Source organism: Coffea eugenioides, chromosome 2, assembly GCF_003713205.1.
Source record: "Coffea eugenioides isolate CCC68of chromosome 2, Ceug_1.0, whole genome shotgun sequence".
NCBI classification, from domain to species: domain Eukaryota; kingdom Viridiplantae; phylum Streptophyta; class Magnoliopsida; order Gentianales; family Rubiaceae; genus Coffea; species Coffea eugenioides.
In genome coordinates, this window is record NC_040036.1 from 69,934,033 (window position 1) to 69,952,419 (window position 18,387).

The 18,387-nt window shown below is 33.0% G+C and overlaps 1 protein-coding gene across 4 annotated transcripts; it reads left to right on the forward strand.

Moving 5' to 3' along the window:
• Positions 1 to 9,381: 9,381 nt before the first annotated feature.
• LOC113763842 lies at positions 9,382 to 17,055 on the forward strand. 4 transcript variants are annotated; one of them, XM_027307803.1, is made up of 9 exons: positions 9,382 to 9,486; positions 9,673 to 9,706; positions 11,743 to 12,342; positions 12,529 to 12,894; positions 13,017 to 13,120; positions 14,288 to 14,319; positions 14,464 to 14,528; positions 14,928 to 15,005; positions 16,747 to 16,831. In XM_027307803.1, the coding sequence occupies exons 2-8, from the start codon at positions 9,701 to 9,703 to the stop codon at positions 14,973 to 14,975; spliced, it is 1,221 nt and encodes a 406-aa protein (XP_027163604.1). In that variant the 5' UTR covers positions 9,382 to 9,486; positions 9,673 to 9,700; the 3' UTR covers positions 14,976 to 15,005; positions 16,747 to 16,831. The 4 variants fall into 4 exon arrangements, with proteins under 4 accessions (XP_027163604.1, XP_027163606.1, XP_027163605.1 ...); XM_027307802.1 differs by lacking the exon at positions 14,928 to 15,005 and having other exon boundaries at positions 9,389 to 9,486; positions 16,747 to 17,055; XM_027307805.1 differs by lacking the exons at positions 14,288 to 14,319; positions 16,747 to 16,831.
• Positions 17,056 to 18,387: the final 1,332 nt, after the last annotated feature.

Consider the following 18,387-nt stretch of genomic DNA (forward strand, 5'->3'; position numbering starts at 1 on the left):
ATCCAAAGTCTACAAATAAGGATTCAAGAGATGGTTTGTACAAAAGTCCCTAATGCCTTCTGGGCAAGAATATAACACACTATTTACCTTCCCTATAAACCTGACTTTAATAAAAAAAAAATATTCAACAAAGGCAAGATCCAAACAAATGAATCAAGAATTACTCCAATATTGCCAAAAGAAGATTAATGACCTCATATCTAAAGGAATCATCAGTCCAAACCAATCTCCGTGGAGCTATTCAGCATTCTATGTCAATAAGCAATCAGAACTCGAAAGGGGAGTCCCAAAACTTGTAATTAATGACAAGCCTTGAACAAAACTCTTCAATGAATCAGATATCTCATACCAAACAAGAAGGACCCACTTCAAAGGATTTATTCTGCCAAAATATTCTCCAAGTTTGACATGAAGTCAGGATTCTGGCAAATATAAATTCGTATTTCAGAAAGATACAAAACAGTATTTACAGTACCATTTGGACATTATGAGTGAAATGTGATGCCATTCAATCTCAAAAATGCACCGTCGGAATTTCATAGAATCATGAATGAGATATTTAGCCCTCATTTCTCATCATCATTGTTTACATTGATGATGTCCTGGTACTTTCAGATAATATTGAACAACACATCAAACACCCAAACACCTTCCTTTATGTTATCCAGAAAAATGGTCTAGTTGTATCCAAAAAGAAAATCAGTATTTTTCAAATAAAAATTAATGTTTTTGGGACATCATATTCACTAAGAAACTATTACCCACATAAATGAATTAATCCAATTTTTTGATAAATTTTTTGACCAAATTCTTGACAAACAACAATTTCAGAGATTTTTGAGATGTTTAAGCTTTGTCTCAAACTTCATTCCGAATCTCAGCAATCTAGCAAAATCCTTATATGATAGACAAAAAACTTTTCCATCCTCATGAATAGATACTCAAACAGATACCGTTAGCAAAATTAGAATTCAAATCAAAGCCATTTCTTATTTAGTCCTTCCAGATCCAACAACTCCAAAAGTCATAAAAATAGATGTTTCTGATTTAGATTATGGTGGTATCCTTAAACAAGTAAAAGATAATAAAGAACAAATAATTGGCTTTGACTCTAAACATTGAAACAATTCCCAACAAAACTATTCTACTAGTAAAAAATAAATTTTAGCAATAGGTTTATGTATTACAAAATTTTAGGCAGAATTACTAAATCAAAAGTTCCTATTTCTAGTTGATTATAAGTCAGACAAAGATGTTTTACAAACAGATGTTAATAATCTTGCTTCTAAATAAATCTTTGCAAGATGACAAGTAATTTTATCAATTTTTTATTTTGATATTAAATATATTAAAGGATCTTCAAACTCTATTCTTAATTATCTAACCCGTGAATTCTTGCAGGAAAAATAAGATGTCCTGAAAGAAGAAACAGCAGGAAAATAAACTCACAAATAAATCAGAGCCATCTTTTCAAACAATTAGACCATACTCTCTATGTTCATCCAACTCATCGTAAACAAAAAAGAAACCCACTCTAAACCTTCCTTCAAATTCAAACAAATTTCAAATCCTCTCCTCAGCCTAACCTGTATCCATGGTCACCCCTAAAACATGAACTAATCTAGCTGAAGAAGAAGATGAGAAACAACCTTACTATAACCATCTCAAACAATAGTCTTAATCATTAGGATATTAGTCTAAACCAATAGAATACCCTGTCTAAAATACACAAACTCATGTCAAAACATCCTTGGCTTAAAACCTCCAACATAAAGCATTCACCATCCATGAATCCAAAACTATAGCTGCACCTGAACCAAAACTCCTAAAAACTGAAACAACTGCATCAAACAAAATTTCTAACTAATATATTAAATCCAGCACACATATATATCCACGGTTCAAATAGAGTTGATTAGTGGTATGATGATCCAAACACTTTAGCCTGATCCATTCTTTCAACAACTTACAACTTTATACCCTAAACTCTCACTAAGACATTAGAATACTACAAAATTCATCTTAACATATTTGAAATCATTGATCTTCAAATCTCATGAGACAGAAATAAAAGATGAAAATGGAAAGCCAATTGAAAAATTCATCAACACCCATTCTAGTGTCCAGATTTTAAAGATAATCAGACCAACAGAATGGGTCACAAACCTAAGCAAATCCAGACATTTTACTATAACTTTTAATCCCTTCGGATACACTTATTGAGACTATAAGGCATCGTGATTCCATACATTCTCATTTTAAAATGATTTAAACCAGCATTCATATCTATTATATTTCTTGAAAATAAGCCAATATATAATTTTTCAGCCTGATTTGTAGCATGGTGGAAGGCACTTGGTCTCAATTTGAAAATCCTTCCTCCTGATGTAAAACAGAGTTATAAACTATTTGAAGAAAGATTTGAACCTCCAATTAGTTATATCCCAAACAGCCTATATTTTTTCTCCATATTTTCGATAGCATGAATCTACCAATGAAAGTATGAGTATATGTAACAGACTCAACCAGCACCACTTTTAGTTTGTCAAAGATATTCAAAATGCTAGACTGTATTCAATAGAGATTATATTTAACCTGCAAATATCCAAACTTGGTTCCAGAGGAATCCTTAAACAATCAGACTTGAAGACAGTTAAACAAGTAAATTCCTGCAACAAAAGTTCAAGTCTGCAACCAAGTTGGCATCAATCATAGACAAACAAGAATATGTTAAACAGGTCAAGGAAATACTTTAATAACTGGATCAATTTAAAGAAAAACCTAAGACTTCAAAAGCAAAAACAACAAAGTCCTCAAACTTTGAAAAAAGCTTTGATGGACTACAATAAAATGAAGATGATTACTACAAAATTTTCTTATAAATTTCATAAAAATCATAAATAAGTCATGAAGAGCTAAAGAATCACAAACAAATGCTTTTAAGAATATTCAAGGTGGCTCAACTAGACCAAGAATAAGCAAATCGAGAGCAACAATCTTCATCAACTTGACAAAATAGTCTTACTAAAATTTTCACTATAGCAGCGGAAGTTAATGTAACAGTCTAGCAAGTCACTGTATAAACACGGCAACAAAAATAACATTATACACTATAGTGTGCATTGTAGAAATACTATACACTATAGCAAATAGTAAAAATCACTATAGCAGGTACTGTAGTAATACAGAAAAATTGCTATAAGTACCCCCAATCCCAACACAAACACACACAACTCTCTTCAAGCTCTTTTTCTCTCTAGTTTTGAAGTATTCTCTCCTCCTTCTCTCTAAACAATCTTAGTGTTAGGAAAACTTCAAAATAAGTCTTGAAGATTTGTACTGGCACTCTGGCAAAACCTTGTAAGTTTTCTTTCAATTTTATATTCAATAAAATTCTGTTGAATGGTTGGCTAAGCAGCCTCACATTCATATTCATTTATTTTCTTTACATATTTTGTTTATATAAATTGATCATAGCTGGTTATACCGCTTGATCTACTAGTGGCAGTCCGACTGCAATCCACTTCCTTACTCTTCTTGCTTATTATTTTTCTGATTTAGGGGTTAAGCTCTAGTCCCATTTGATATAATATATATATATATATACATACCCACTACTAAAATATAAAGGCTTTTAAACATATAGTTTGTTATTTGTCCCTCTCCTAAATCCAGTCAAATGATTGACTTTAGATGGCTAATTGTATGATAATTGTTCTCTTTTAATCTCTAGTAAATAAGTTTATGGATGTTATGCTAAACTATATTATCTTCTGTCATGAAATTTATTCTTGTATTGATGTTATAATTTTATTTAGATATTATAGAATATCTGTGGATTGACTGGCTATTTTGTTTACCTAAATTCTGTTAATGTGAAAAATACATGAATTGTGATTTTGGACCTACCTGAATTAGGTCTAATACGTGACTATTTTTGAGAACCAAGCACAAGCTAGAAAAATGTGAACCTAACTGAGTTGAGTTTGGGATCAAAAGAGTGATATTTTATGTGAGTTAAAATTAAACATGTCAAAATCTAGCTCACATAACCCAATTGACAGGTCTAATCTTAGATCGATTTATTTGCTATGCCAATTAATTTTTGAAATTTGAATAGAGTAACCATCAAACTCTTTTTAGTTTTTAAGTGTTTCATCATAACAACATTTTGGCACATCTACCTAGGGATGGGCATGGGTCAGGTATTCATCTTGTGGGGCATTTGACTAACCTAACCAACATTTCACGGGTCAGCTATTTCATGATCCTAACCCGCCCAACATATCAACGGGTATTCGATGGTCGGGTACTGACTAAAAAAGGATCAGATTAGTGGCTACCTGCCCTGCTCCTCTAATCATTTAATTTTTTTAAAAATAATTTATACTAATTTATTTTTATATTTTACATATTTATCAAACATTCAACATAGATTTTATTAAAAAAAAAGTCTCATGCCAAGAAACAAACATACAAAGAGAATACAAGAGAAAAAAAATCCAAAACTAATAAAAATTGTTATAATCATTGCCCTTTTATATATATATATTCTACATCAAGTAAATTTTTCTTAGAAAATAAGATCATTATCTCTACAAATGACTATAAACAAATTACATGTGCTCATATTTGAAGTGTTTTGCTCAATAAAAGTGCTTAGTTTGAAAAATAATATTTTGCAGATGTATATAGAATTAAAAAAATATATATGCGGGGCAAGTCGGGTACTTACAGATTTTTAATCCTCTGATCCTAGTCCATCCCACGTATAAATGATTACTCGACCCTCTTCTGATTTGGTCAAATAATGTGGATCAAGTATCTTTTTTTTCAGAGCAAATCAGATCGGATCCTACGAGTTTTCGAATCAACGGGTATTTTTGCCCACCTCTACCTCTACCCTATCCGAGTTGATGATATGGAACAATTCTACGTTGACCCATGATTTTGGAATATCCTTAAACCCTTTCTTTTTTGGATCAAGAGTCTCTATAATTGTCAATGGTAATTGCATTGTGCTATGGAGATGGTAGCAAAATAAATATAGTCACTAAAACAATTGATGCAAAATGAAATCAATATAATCTTTGTATTACAAATGGGACAATTGGAATATTATGCCTAAATTGGTGTCAAGCTTGCATGACAATTTTGTTAACAATGATGCTATGTAAAAATAGGGTCAAATTTAACATTCTTTTGAAGTATTTTGATAATAGTTGTTCCATGATTTGGAATTAAATTTGTGATGGCCCCATGGTTGTCAATGATGATGTTAGATTTTTTTTTAAATTTTTAGATTGTAAAAGTAAGGGTCAATACTTTTTTGTCAAAATATCTTGACAATATCCATAAGGAATGAGGATAGAATAGTCAATTAGCCACTAGTATGTCCATTATTGGGCCCTTACTATCTGACATGGGGACGAGTGACATTTTCAAAAGATAAAGGTAGGCCCGTCAATCGGGCCTAATGAGCCGGGCTTTCATAAATTCAAATTCAGCTCAACTAATTTGGAACATTTTCGGGTTTCGGGTTATGAGTTTCGTGTTCATAAATGTGAAGCTCATACTCAACTTACATAATATTCGGGTTGTGAGTCTTAATCGGGTTTAGTCCAAGATCACTTATTACTCCTTAATTTTCTTAATATAATTACTATAACTATTAAATTGTAAAACTAATTTAACATTTACAAGACTATAATGTTAAAACTAAACATGAACAAATAATAGTTCTTAAAAGTATATAAACCAAAACTTTTTCAACAATATTTATATTTAATTCATTCAAAATGCATGAAAAATAGTAATAAAACATGTGATCATAAGCCAATACATCTTTAAAGTTGAAACTTTTTTTTATAATCTTGTGATTTGAATTCAAACATGCTTGATGATTTGTGTTTGTAGATCAAAAAGAAATCAACCAATATTATGCCAACACACAAATTTATTCAACCAATAATAAAAGTTAGAGATTCAGTTATGCATCACTAATATTGGCTCTCAAGAAAGCTCATGAAAGAATCTTTAGATGTATTTTTATATTTTGTAATGTATATATATTTAGTATTTAATAATAATATATTTGGATATATAATTATACATAATATCAAAATATAAATATTATATATATATATATATAATTAAAGGGCCGGACCTACATCGGGTTTGAGCCTAATAGGGCCCAAGCTCAGCTCATATTTAATTCGGACTTAATTTTTAGGCTCAAACTCAGACCAGCTCACTAAAATATCGGGCTCATCGGGTTTTTATCGGGCCGAATGAGCCGAGCTCGGGCTGGTCCAATTCCATTAACAGTCCTAGATAAAGGAAACTCAGTGATATTGTCATAAAATTTAGAGAAGTTTTTGAAATTATTTTAAATCTTAAACAGCTTGTAGTTAACTACCTCGTTGATTATTGCTGCAATTAGCAATTTTGTTCATCATTGTGACCTTGTTTTAAACTTACTTTGATAACTTAAGCTTTGTTTGGATTAGTGATTTTTTCACAAAACAACTTTTTCAAACACAAATGTTACAGTAACTCACTCCAAAAAACACTTCTAAAAACATCTAATCCATATAAATCTTAAATACAAATAAATAATTAATTAATTAAAAATTTAAAAAACCCTGAAAAGAGCTTATTGATAAGTTTATGGAAATGGAACAAAAATAATTGATTTAGAATCCAATAGCGATGACATTTTTTTGCATTAGATGGACATTATGCAAACTTAGGCACTTTCTTACTACAAATTTGTCTTGAAAATAAACTAATGGTAATTTCTATGAGTACTTTATGATTTTATATATATAATCACAACAAGTTGACATGTTCAATTTAGCTGTTTCGAGTGCAAAATAATGCACTTTGGGTATATGAGGACCAAACCCGTCATTTTAGAAGTGTAAGGATTAAAAAAGTACAAAACCTTAATTATGAGGGGCTAAAATGCATACTTTTAAAAGTGGGGGCTTGAAAACTGCAAAGTTCAAATAAAGGATAATTTTGGCAGTTGACCCTATTATATTTTTCTTTTCCACAAAAACGTTTACTAACGGTTTAAGTTTTTTTTTAATGGTGGTTTTTATCCCTTTGTTAATTAGGGCTTTTTTTTCATAATCTGTCCCTATTAACACTTTTTCCCTATCTTTTGTTACTTGTGTCCTCTCATTCCCACTACATCTATAATTACCTATGCACTATGATGGTAAGGACTTTTTCTACAAGGATACCTATAGTATTAATTAAGTTATTATGTGAATGTTATATTTGTTGTAGTATTATTTAAGTTATTATGTGAATGTTTATATTCATATTTATTGTACACTCTCAAAAGTTAGGAATAATTTCAAAAATCTCCTCTAAAATTTTTGATAGTTTCACTTTGCATTTTCAAAATTTGAAAAATCTCACTTGCCTCCCTTATTTTAAACTTTTTATATCATTTACAACTTATTCTAAAATATAATATTAAAAAATTCATTTTGAGTAAACATAATCTCATTCCAAATTTGTCCTTTTGTTGTCTTACTTTTTATTACTAAATCAGTGAGTATATTAATAACAAATGAAAAACAAAAATAAAAGATATGAATGTTTATTCTGATTGGGCAAAATATAGTATGCTTTTTAAATACCAAGAATTAATATTCAAAAGTTTATTTGAAGTTTTTGCAAGTAATAAAGATAGTCTTTTCTTTACTGTAAAGTGTTTTGAGTTAATTTAAGAAATTTTTTAAATCGTTTACAAATTTTTTTAAATTTTCTAATTTTTTCCAAATTGATGGCTTAAAAGGTACAACGTGCCAAAAGTTATATACAAACTTGTATCCATAGTTATTAAATCCAACCCAGGAGGGAATCTGGCGAACGAGGTGGGTCAACGGGTTACTGGTTCAACCAGTGGGTGAGTGGTTGAACCGGTGGGTCACTAAATATATTTAAATATTATATTTCATAATTTTTGATATAAGATATATGATATAAATTGTAATAAATAATGTCGTAGCAAATGTTCATATAATTTAATTTGCTATAAAATAATTAATTCATATAAGAATCAATAAAATATTAAGTTATTTAGTAATACACCAATCTTCAAGTATAAAATTTTATCTATGTTTAGTGTAATTATCTAACTTATTTATGAATTTTAAGTGTAAAAAATTATTAAAAATAATATTTGTCTTTAAAATGAATTATGTAATATGTCATTTTTTAAGTTCATTTTATAACTTATAGAATTTGGGGGTCATAAATATTTATTAAAAGATTCCAAATAAATTTGTTGTAGAGAAATAAAAAAAAAATAAAATTGACAAAACGTTTATATATTATAAGTAAGTTATGTAATCTATATATGGTGAAGTAGCTTGGTGGTATGCGTGTAGCTGCAAGGACCAGAGGTCCGAGGTTCGAGTTCCAGCAAATAAATGAATTTTTCATACGAAATCCGGTTCGTAGACAAAATTGGCCGGGTTTTAGGTCGAACCGCCGCTCCGTTGACTAGTCAACGATTTGATTGCGTGAACGATCTAATTTAAAATCCAATCCAGTCCAAAGTCCGGTTCACCGGTTTGACCGATTCGATTGTCGGACCAGACCGGATTTAATAACTATGCTTGTATCTATTATTTTTAAGTTGGTGCAAAAAGGTATTCTCATGATTGTAAATTATTACAAGTTATTTTTAAGAGTATTATAAATCATTCATAATTTTAAATAATTTAACGTTTCTTTGAAGCTATGATACAAAAACTATTAAATAGTTTTTTGATATTATTATCAACTTTTAAATTTTCATTAAAGAACTACATTGATCAATTTATAAAAATTAAGAGATAAATTTGGTGTGTTATGATAATTAACAAATCACAAGAAAAGCGAAATTTTGGAATGAAATTATATTCTCTCTCCCAAAATGAGTTTTTTAATATTATATTTTAAAATGGGTTTCAAATGTTATAAAAAGTTTAAAGTGAAAGAGATAAATGACATTTTTCAAAATTTGAGGGTGTTTAGTGAAATTATCGAAAATTTTGGAGAGGCTTCTGACCCCAAAAGTTACGTACTTATAAGCATTTGTCAAGTGATTCTTTTGGGTATTTATTTAAAATTTTATTGTAAAAAAATTTTTAAAGTATATAAATTTTTAAATATTTTGAAGTGTATAATTTAAAATTTAAAAATTTTTAAAAATTATTGTGATTAAAGTTATTAAAAAATTTGTAGCTGATAAATTTGGTTAAAAACTTGCTTCGCAAACAAGGCCGCTCATCGGCCAAACTCAGTACCATAAGAGGGGTTCTTTGAGTTGGAATTGGCCCACCAAAAGCTCCGTACAAGATATTTTGGATCCAGCCTAGCCTAGTAGAGTAAACATAGTCTGATTTTGAGACGAACTGTGAGAGGGCTTTTTCTTTTTCAACTCAATAAGCAGCAGTGCAGCGGCGAAGAAGAGATACAAAGGTCAGGCACTCAGGCCTCTTCCATTACTCATGGAATCAATAATATTACCAACTTTACAATAAATTTTGTTTTTGTTTTTGTTTTTGGAACCCTTCCTCCCTTCTTTAAGTTAGATGGAGTTTCCATTTATCTTGTTTTTATCGGCTATTCTGCTTTATGGTGACGCAGATGTTCTGATGTTTGCAGGAGCTCGTTGTTTTCTGAGGCTGCAATTATGGGGGTGCGGTCCCTTTTCATTTTCGTACTGTTTTTTTTTTTTCCAAAAAACTGAAAAGAGTAGAGTTTGAAGGAAAGAGAATTACATATTGCTTGATTAAAAAGATATATTCGGTCATTACATAAGTTGAGCTTCATGTTTTTTGTTTTCTCTCTCGAAATTGAACTTCACATCCCGTCCTCTCCTCTCCCTGATTTCTTGATTTTTGTCTTCTGCTGGAAAATTAACAAGGGAAAACACTTTGATGATGGACTTCTCATTCATATGTTGAAAAATGTTTGTGGGGGGTTTTTGTGGTTTTTTTTTGGGGGGGGGGGGGGGGAGGGTGACTGCTGCTTCCACTGTCAGTTGTATGATTTAGAATAGCAGTTAAGATTTATAGGTGCAGACATGGGAAGACAAGATTTATAGGTACAGACATGGAAAGACAAGAAGACTGAGTGAAGGACCGCTGCCCAAGGAATTTTTCTTATAAACAACAACAACGCTTCCATCTTCTTTGAAGACTTCTGAACCAGACCTAACTTTTTTGGATTTATATTTCTAAAGCAGCATAAAACCGGAAAAAATTGGACTTGAACACATGCCAATTTGGTTGAAGAAGAATAGTCAGATGGCTACTTGTATTTTGTCCTGTTGGACTGTAGAGCTTAGGGAATCCCTTTGCATTTTGCCCAGTTGGACTGTTGATATTTGTGTTTTGTGCAGTTGGATTGTGGAATTTAATTTACATGTTGTCTAGTTGGACTGTTGAGTATTTGCGTTTAAAATTTGTGATGCACTGGGCTTGAACTAACTGTGCAACAGGTTTTTGATGTGTAATCAAGCCATGGAAAGCCTTGAGACTAATTTGGTGGCAACACCACAAGAATATGTTTTTGGTCCAATATTATTTACACTTGAACCTTTTACCAAGTCACAAATTTTGTTGCAGAGTGTTTATGCCCTAAAAACTAACACTTTTTCATGGTGGCACTTTACAACTTTTAGTTTCTTTGTCTGTAATGATATAATTGTTACACATCTTTTGTGAGCTATTTTTTGCAACACTAATTATTGTTTCGTAGTTTATACTCTAAAAATCAACAGTTTTCCATGGTGGCACTTTACAACTTTTAATTTCTTTGTCTGTAATGATATAATTGTTAGACACTTGGGACTTTTTCATGAAGGGATCTATCCCCTGCTTTATATTACCTACAAGAGTAATGATACTACAAGACCTTTTCATGTAGCACCTGATTTTTTTCATGGTGGCACCTTACAACTTTTAGTTTCTTTGTCTGTAATGATATAATTATTACATACTATGGGCTTTTTCATGAGGGGATCAGTCCGCTGCTTTGAATTACTTACAAGAGTAGTGATACTACAAGACTATTTCTGGTGTAAGGTTTACCTGTAGACTCCATGTCCACCTTCCGGCAGGAAACCAAACTAAGAACTAAAGAAACAAAGTGCTTAAAGCACTTTCTGTCTTCTTCGGTGGAAAGGCTCACTGATAAATTTGGGAATCATAATAAAGACTTTAGAGCTGTTGCTGCGAGAATATTTCTCTTTGACAGGATTCTTGTTTTCATTTTTTCCGCCTGGGGGAGATACATGGGAGTTTGATATTTTTCTTTGCATAAATTGAGGTTTTTAAGCTCTACGGTTACATGTAGTACGAATGAATGAATAGCTATTGGCTTGTCTGACAGTGTTCGCATGTATATTTATTCAACTTTACAGTGGAGTTGCAGCTGTAGATGAATTATGCTAGATGTAATCATTGTTTTACCTTAGCAAGAATGCATATTATCTTTAATGATCTTGTCAATTTGGCCCCTTGGACCAACATGGTAAGGATCAAGCACAACATGCTTAACTGCCTCCATTTCATTGTCTGCCGATACTCACTGCTGGCAGGAGGCATCAGAGGGAGTAAGAAAAATGCCAAGAATCAAGATCTGCTAGTTGGCTCTTTTGCTGTTTTTCGTTGCTTTTGTTTTTGTAGTACTGGATTGTTGGTAAAGTTGTTGATTTTTCTGTCTCTTCAGGTAAATCAAAGTAAAAGTGATGTATATAAACAGGTTGAAGATATCATCCGAGTTGATGATAAGCATGGATTCATCTCTTTCTTTGCAAGCCAATCAGAGAAAGAGAAGTCTGGGGATTGTGACACCGCACTGCTGGAAGGAGCGACTGGAGAAAAAGAAGACCTAGTCCGAGTTGACGATAACCTTGAACCTGCCTTCTATGTTAACAGCCTTTTGGAGAAAGCGAAGTCTCGGGCAAGAAAAAATGCTGTCAACTCATCTAATGTCGTGAGGTTGATTTGTTTGCACGGAGCAAAGGATTGTGCCTCTGTGTTGCTGGAAGAGAAAACTGGACTTAAAGTGGATCTTAACATGGCACTGGAAAGTGGATTTTACCCATTGCACCATGCTGCTGAATACTTATCTTCTGGAGTTACAGAAATCTTTCTGCGGCATGGAGCTTTGACTTCTCTACCTTGCTCTGTTGATTCATCAAAGTACAATGGAATGCTCCCACTAAATGTTGCACTTGAAGCAATGTGCTCACATGAGTACCTCAGTGATTGGACTCCGCAGAAATCGATCTTCAAGCTGATTTATATACTTTGCATGCCACAGCTGGTGCTTTATTTTTTTCCCCTTCTCTCTCTGTACTCTTTTACAGAACTGGTTGTGTAATGTATTTATGTATGCCACAACTGGTGTTTTTTTTTTCCCTCCGTTACAGGCATGGTTTTGTTTTGTATTTTATATGCTTGAAAACGCAGGCTATTGTTCCTCAGTCTGATCTGTTCACCTTCTTGGCAGCTTGAAGCATTGAAAACCATAGAACTGCTTGCTTTGAACACTGAAGAATTGCCGGTAATAGCTAGCTTGAAAGCTCAAGAAGGAAGAGTTGTGGAGCTGGCTGCTCTTTTATTGGTTGCTGGGGACAAGTTGCTCACTCCAGTTACCGAAGACTGTGTAGATAGTTCCATTATTGGCCAATGCATTCATAATGAATTGCTTTTGCTAATTGATCAGGAATTTAAGTTGATGGTTACCGGTCGAAGTGAAGAGTTGAGCAAGTGCAGGCAAATTAAGAATGTGATGCTTTCTGCAGCACTGATGCTCACAGTCTTTTATTCGGCTGGTCAAACCATTAATAGTTACCGCGAGCATCTTGTTTTCTGGGTATGAACTCAATACATGCTACACTTCTCTTTTTGTCTTCTTCATCCAAAGTAAAACAAGATCTCTTTTGCTTCTTCCCTTCTGCAGTTGAAGTTAATTTCAATTTGTCTGCTTTCTTGCAGTCTGACTTACCAAATTATCTTTTGGCACGAAATACTATATGTTTGATTAAGGGATTGGGATTTGCTTTGAAGAGGGAAGATCTTGAGTTGGATGACATTAAGTGGTAAGGCAGTTTTAGACACTTGAAGCATCTTTCTAGGCTCCATTTATCCGCTGAAATATTTCTTTTAACTTAATCTTTAGGTTAAATGAATTTACCTGCACTGTGTGTTTGGAAACTACCATTGGCTACCCTGAGTTTTGTAACATTACATTCAAATCCTTGACCCTGGAGATTTTACTTGGTATTGGTTTTTCTCTAAACAATTGAAGAATCATTTGCTCTATGTAATTTTAAAGGGCTGTTCAATGTTAAAACATAAAAAACTGAGATCCTTTAGGATAAAAAGATTCCCCTACCACAAGAAGTGAATAAAACAGTAGAAAGTTGTCCATTTGGCACCTGAAATGCCTCCACTTCAACCTTCCTAATCCTTCCTTTGTATCCCAAGTAATTCTGCCATAGCACCATCACAGTCCTACCACACCGACACCAGCCATGCAATTATATCCGTCAATCTTGCAACTCCTAAAACTTCTGCATCTCCCTAGTTTTTCCATCATATATAAAATTCCGCCCCACTCATCTTTGCTCCCTTGAAATACCTGTACCCGATGCATCAAAACTGCTGAATCTCCTTCCATGTAGCACACATAGTTGCCGTTCAGTAGCACCGATCACAATGCAACGCACTGCCACCCCTTCACATTTTCATTCACTTTCCTGCGGTCCGCTCCTTATAAAGGAGTTCTGCACACAACTCTCCTGACTCCCTCGTCTCAGGCCAATTTATCAGCCACGATCTCCATCCTCTCTCTATTCTAGGAACCGTCGTATGCTTACCACAATCACCTACAACAATCACCTCTCTAAACCACTTCATAGGCCTTAAAACTTTCACATCCGTTTCCAGCGCTTTTCCTCTGCAGAGCCCTCCCAACACCCATCCTTTGTGTGCATTTGCAGCCACAAATGATAGAAGCCTGGGTTTTTCAGAAGTCTAGGCTATCTTATGATGTTCCCGTATGGAGATAATTACTACAGTCATGGTAGACTGCCTTTTGTTCCCTGAGTTGTTAGTCAAAAGATGTGAATGTAGTTTTCAAAAATGAAGACAGGTTGTGGTTTGCCCAAAGAAAGAAATATTTACTCTACTAGCCCTTGATACAGTTCTAACTATTGCTGACACTGTTTGTTACTCAAATGATTCCGGCACTGTGGCGGCACAAGTTTTATGGCAAAACTTGACCCTCAAGAATCAGGTAATTATCCATATCTTATGCCTATCATGGTAGTAGTGAATCTGAAATAGAACAACTGATATTTGGGATGAAAAGATAGGAAGCAGGAGCACGATTAGCCTAAAGGATCTCAGCTAATTTGTCCTCTTTTTGATCATGTGACAGTAAAACTTCGTACATCTCTTGACCAAATACTGCGATCCAATTCAAGTTCATCTGAATACTCTCAGGTAACATCCTCCAACTCTTTGGATGAAAAACTTATATCAGGATTGATGTCTCTTTTTCTGTTTTAATTCTCCTAGTTGTAGTTTTCAAATTGTTACTGAATTGAGGATTCCTGTTGATACACTGAAAAGCTTATTAAGTTCTAGAACAACTTTTGGACCAAAAAATTTTAGAATTACATCTAGGCAAAGATGATTTAATTTGAAAGTGAGTTGACAAAACTTAGTTCATAACACAACCTAGTCCTATAATGATACTTCAGATATCTACATAATAGCAGTTTGTTGTTGGTTCTGATCAGAAGTCAGTTGTTGATCAGATTTATATTCACTTGAGATAAATGGTAACATTATTAGTATGTGATTGGCATTTATAAACTGGTTTGTTAAATTTTTTCAAAGGAATCTGGTATAGGCATACAACTGCAGCCCTTGGCACTGAAGTTCTGATTCTGCTAGTGTGCCTTTATACCCATAAAGGTCAGTCAGACTTCCAGGTCAAATTGTCCATCTTTTTTCATCAAGGGTCCGTTTGTTTCGGGTGAAAATGTTTTACAGAAAAATATTTTCCTAATTTCCCGTGTTTGGTTGCACAAAAGTTACTGAAAACATTTTCCTATGTAAAATATTTTCACTCATCTTATGGAAAACAACTTCCCTTCCAAACTTACTGAAGTTGTTTTCTGAAATGCATGCATCCCGTCTGTAGTATGTTTCAAACTTACTGAAAACATCTTGTAGTATGTTTTTTTTTTTTTTAGTGTAAACAGGAGGACTCGAACCCAAGACCTCTTCCTTACATTCCCTCCCCCGTACCACCAAACCCAACCCAACCCATCCCTCCCCCTAGTATATTCAAAAAAAAAAAAAAAAAAAAAAAAATCTTATCCTGCTCATTCTATGCTAGTAATTAATTATGTATAATAGGGACATTCTTTTCTAGATAAACTTTCAGCAGTGAGAGTGCAAGATATATGTCACAATAAGCATTGCATGTGATTGATATTTGACACTAAATGGCTAGCAATTTGTTTATTGCTTAACGAGATATTTTTTATTCATATATACATTTCTCCAAGATTTTTTAAAGTTAAACAATGAGATAAATTTTCTTATTTTGCATGGGAAGAAGTATGTAGTTATAATGTGTAGAAAGTAAAGATAGAGATAAAAGTGAAAACATTTCAAAAGTTAAACAAACACCAGAAAAATGAAGTAAGAAAATATTTTCAATAAGCTAACCAAACACCTGAAAATGATAAAAGTGAAATGATTTTCATGGAAAATTACTTCCACGGAAAATATTTTCCCAAGGAAAACATTTTACTTCCAACCAAACAGACCCTAAAAGCTTCTCTTTTTCAGCTAATTGGAAACAAAATTCCTGGGTTTCTATCCTTTGATTGCTTTCTCCCTCCGCCACTTCGCGAATCCAGTTATGTGTTCAGGAATAGGGGAAGAGGGATTCTGTTGGTACGAGTCCTAATTGCTAACAATCTTAGTGAATCCCTTCTGTTTTCTTTGCGCTTTCTGCTGGTGAACTTTTACTTGACAACTCTGTTTCCAGAAAAAGTTTTACTAGTTTTGCCTTTCCTAGTTTCCCTTGTAAATAACTATTGTATCATCGTATATTTTGTCACAAGGCTTCCTGTTTTCAGTATCATGGGTGAGAAAGTAGCTATCAAGATCTCATTCCACTGTCAACTCGTTAGCTCATTCTGTAGCATGCATTAGTGAATGACATAATTCAGAGAAATTATGTAACTAGTTCAGGAATAATCCTGGGATCCCTGTAAAGTGTGAAAACCAACCATTTATTCACGGTGTAGGCTGAAGGGCCAGAAGCATTTTTTTTCCCCGCATACTTGATATGAATTTCAGCACGAGTTTTCTAGCATTTGGATGGTGATATAGTTTGTTCTTTTTGAATAAGTGTTCTGAACTGGGATAGGATCAAAATTGCACATGTTTTTGCTGAAAAACGTCCACTTCCCTGTGCGGAAATTGTGGACAAGTTCTTTGGAAGCACCGCATGTCAGTGTTATTTTACCTTTTGATTCAGACAGGTCTCTCGCAGTTGCATGCTGTGGTTAGTCTTGGATACGTTATCCTACCTTGGAGCGTTCATCAATAAGCTATTGTTAATGCTGTATTGCCTTTTTAAAGCCATCGCTTCTTTTATCTGATGATTATTTGCATGCCTTTCTTGTTTTTGGTGTAGAATTCTGGAAAATGGAAGCTGGTTGCAGACTCTTCATCTACTAGCCAAGACTCTTTTCCTTTGTTACAGAAGTCATTCCACACATGTCACTTTCCCAGTGCAGCATCTGGTTCTGCAATGCGGATTTTACGTGCTCTGACTATCAAGAGAGGATTTAAATGTCCTTAGTACTTTGGCTTTTCTGAAATTTGTATCGCCAGCCATTTGCTAGTGGTAGTATTCTCTCGTTCTTTCCATTTGGATTGGACTGGCGTTCCAATTGCTAACAAACTATCCCTGTTTTATGACAATTAAACGATTACATCGCAATTCAAGTTTCTGATTTTGCCAAAAAAAAAAAAAAAGGTTTCTGTTTTTGCGCATGACCGACCAGTCGCCGCCTCCTTTGCACCAAACAAAATCTGCTAATACTTTTGGCTTCGGATGAATGCGCTCGGTGACAAATTTTCCATGGTAGTCTCCAGGAGATTTAACTTGCTTTTATGCTTATGATTTTGTAAATTTTCTTGAGTAGCATTTGCTGTTCGTCAAACTTGCAAGGATGGATCCCTCAACTATCTTTAGCGTTTTGAGCCTTAAATTTTCAATTTTAGGCCTTTAGGACCTTTTTCTGTCAATTATGGTACATTGAACAAATCAATTGAAAATGAGTAACTGTGTTGTGATTTGATGACCTTAGTAGTGGTAATTTGCTATGTTCCCTGAAATTCTTATATTCCTTTATGTGGTGCCATTTCCTTATTAGTAAAACTGATAAAAATATATTGATTTGCAATTCTTCTGAGCAGTGAGCTACATAAAAACCGAGAGAATATCAAGAAAATCACAACTCATATATTATTCCCCATGGTTTTCCAACCCACGTCAGTCTAGGGGTGAGCAAACGGTACAAATTCGATAACTCGGTTAGTTGAATTCGATGAATTTGGTTATTTGATTTATAGAAATCTAAACCGCATTCAATTTCAAATTGGTTATAATCGAATTCATTTCGCAACTGATTTCGGATTCGGAAATGGTAATGAATTCGGCTAACCGAATTCATTTATAAAAAAAAACTAATTTTTTAAAAATTATTACTGATTTGATCCCCAAATTTATTCATAATTTAACACATTACATATGTTCTAATCATTTTGTGGTTTAATTTAATTGGCATTTATTTGATCACTTATACTTAGAATCCTTAGTCTATGATTTAAAGAACACATAAAATGTGATTAATTTAAACTAGAATAAACCTTATACTGTACAATGATTAGTGATAATTTATGAATTTATAATTTACAATGATTAATAATAAGTAATATTAGTTACAAACTTACAAATTACAATTATTAGTGATAAGTTATATTAGTTACAAACTTATAATTTATTTCAAATCAAAATAAAACTTATTTACTTACATATGTTATTGTGAAAGTCAATACACTAATACATTAATTTGTAACTCATATGCATTCACTTACACTGCTTAGTTGCCTTGTCTATACTTAAAACCTTAAGATTAGTGAATAGAGAATATGAATTTTTATGTTAAATATGTAATGTAAATTTAGAGCATACTAATGCTTGCAAGTTACATGTTACGCATTCAAATATTCAATAAATCAAACATGAATGATGTATCAAATTACCAAT

Bases quoted from the DNA above. Each gene is read 5' to 3' on its own strand.
- LOC113763842 (XM_027307802.1), top strand. The intron at 12,343-12,528 runs GTGCTTTATTTT...CCTTCTTGGCAG, and splicing joins TACTTTGCATGCCACAGCTG to CTTGAAGCATTGAAAACCAT. The intron at 14,529-16,746 runs GTAACATCCTCC...TTTTTGGTGTAG, and splicing joins GTTCATCTGAATACTCTCAG to AATTCTGGAAAATGGAAGCT.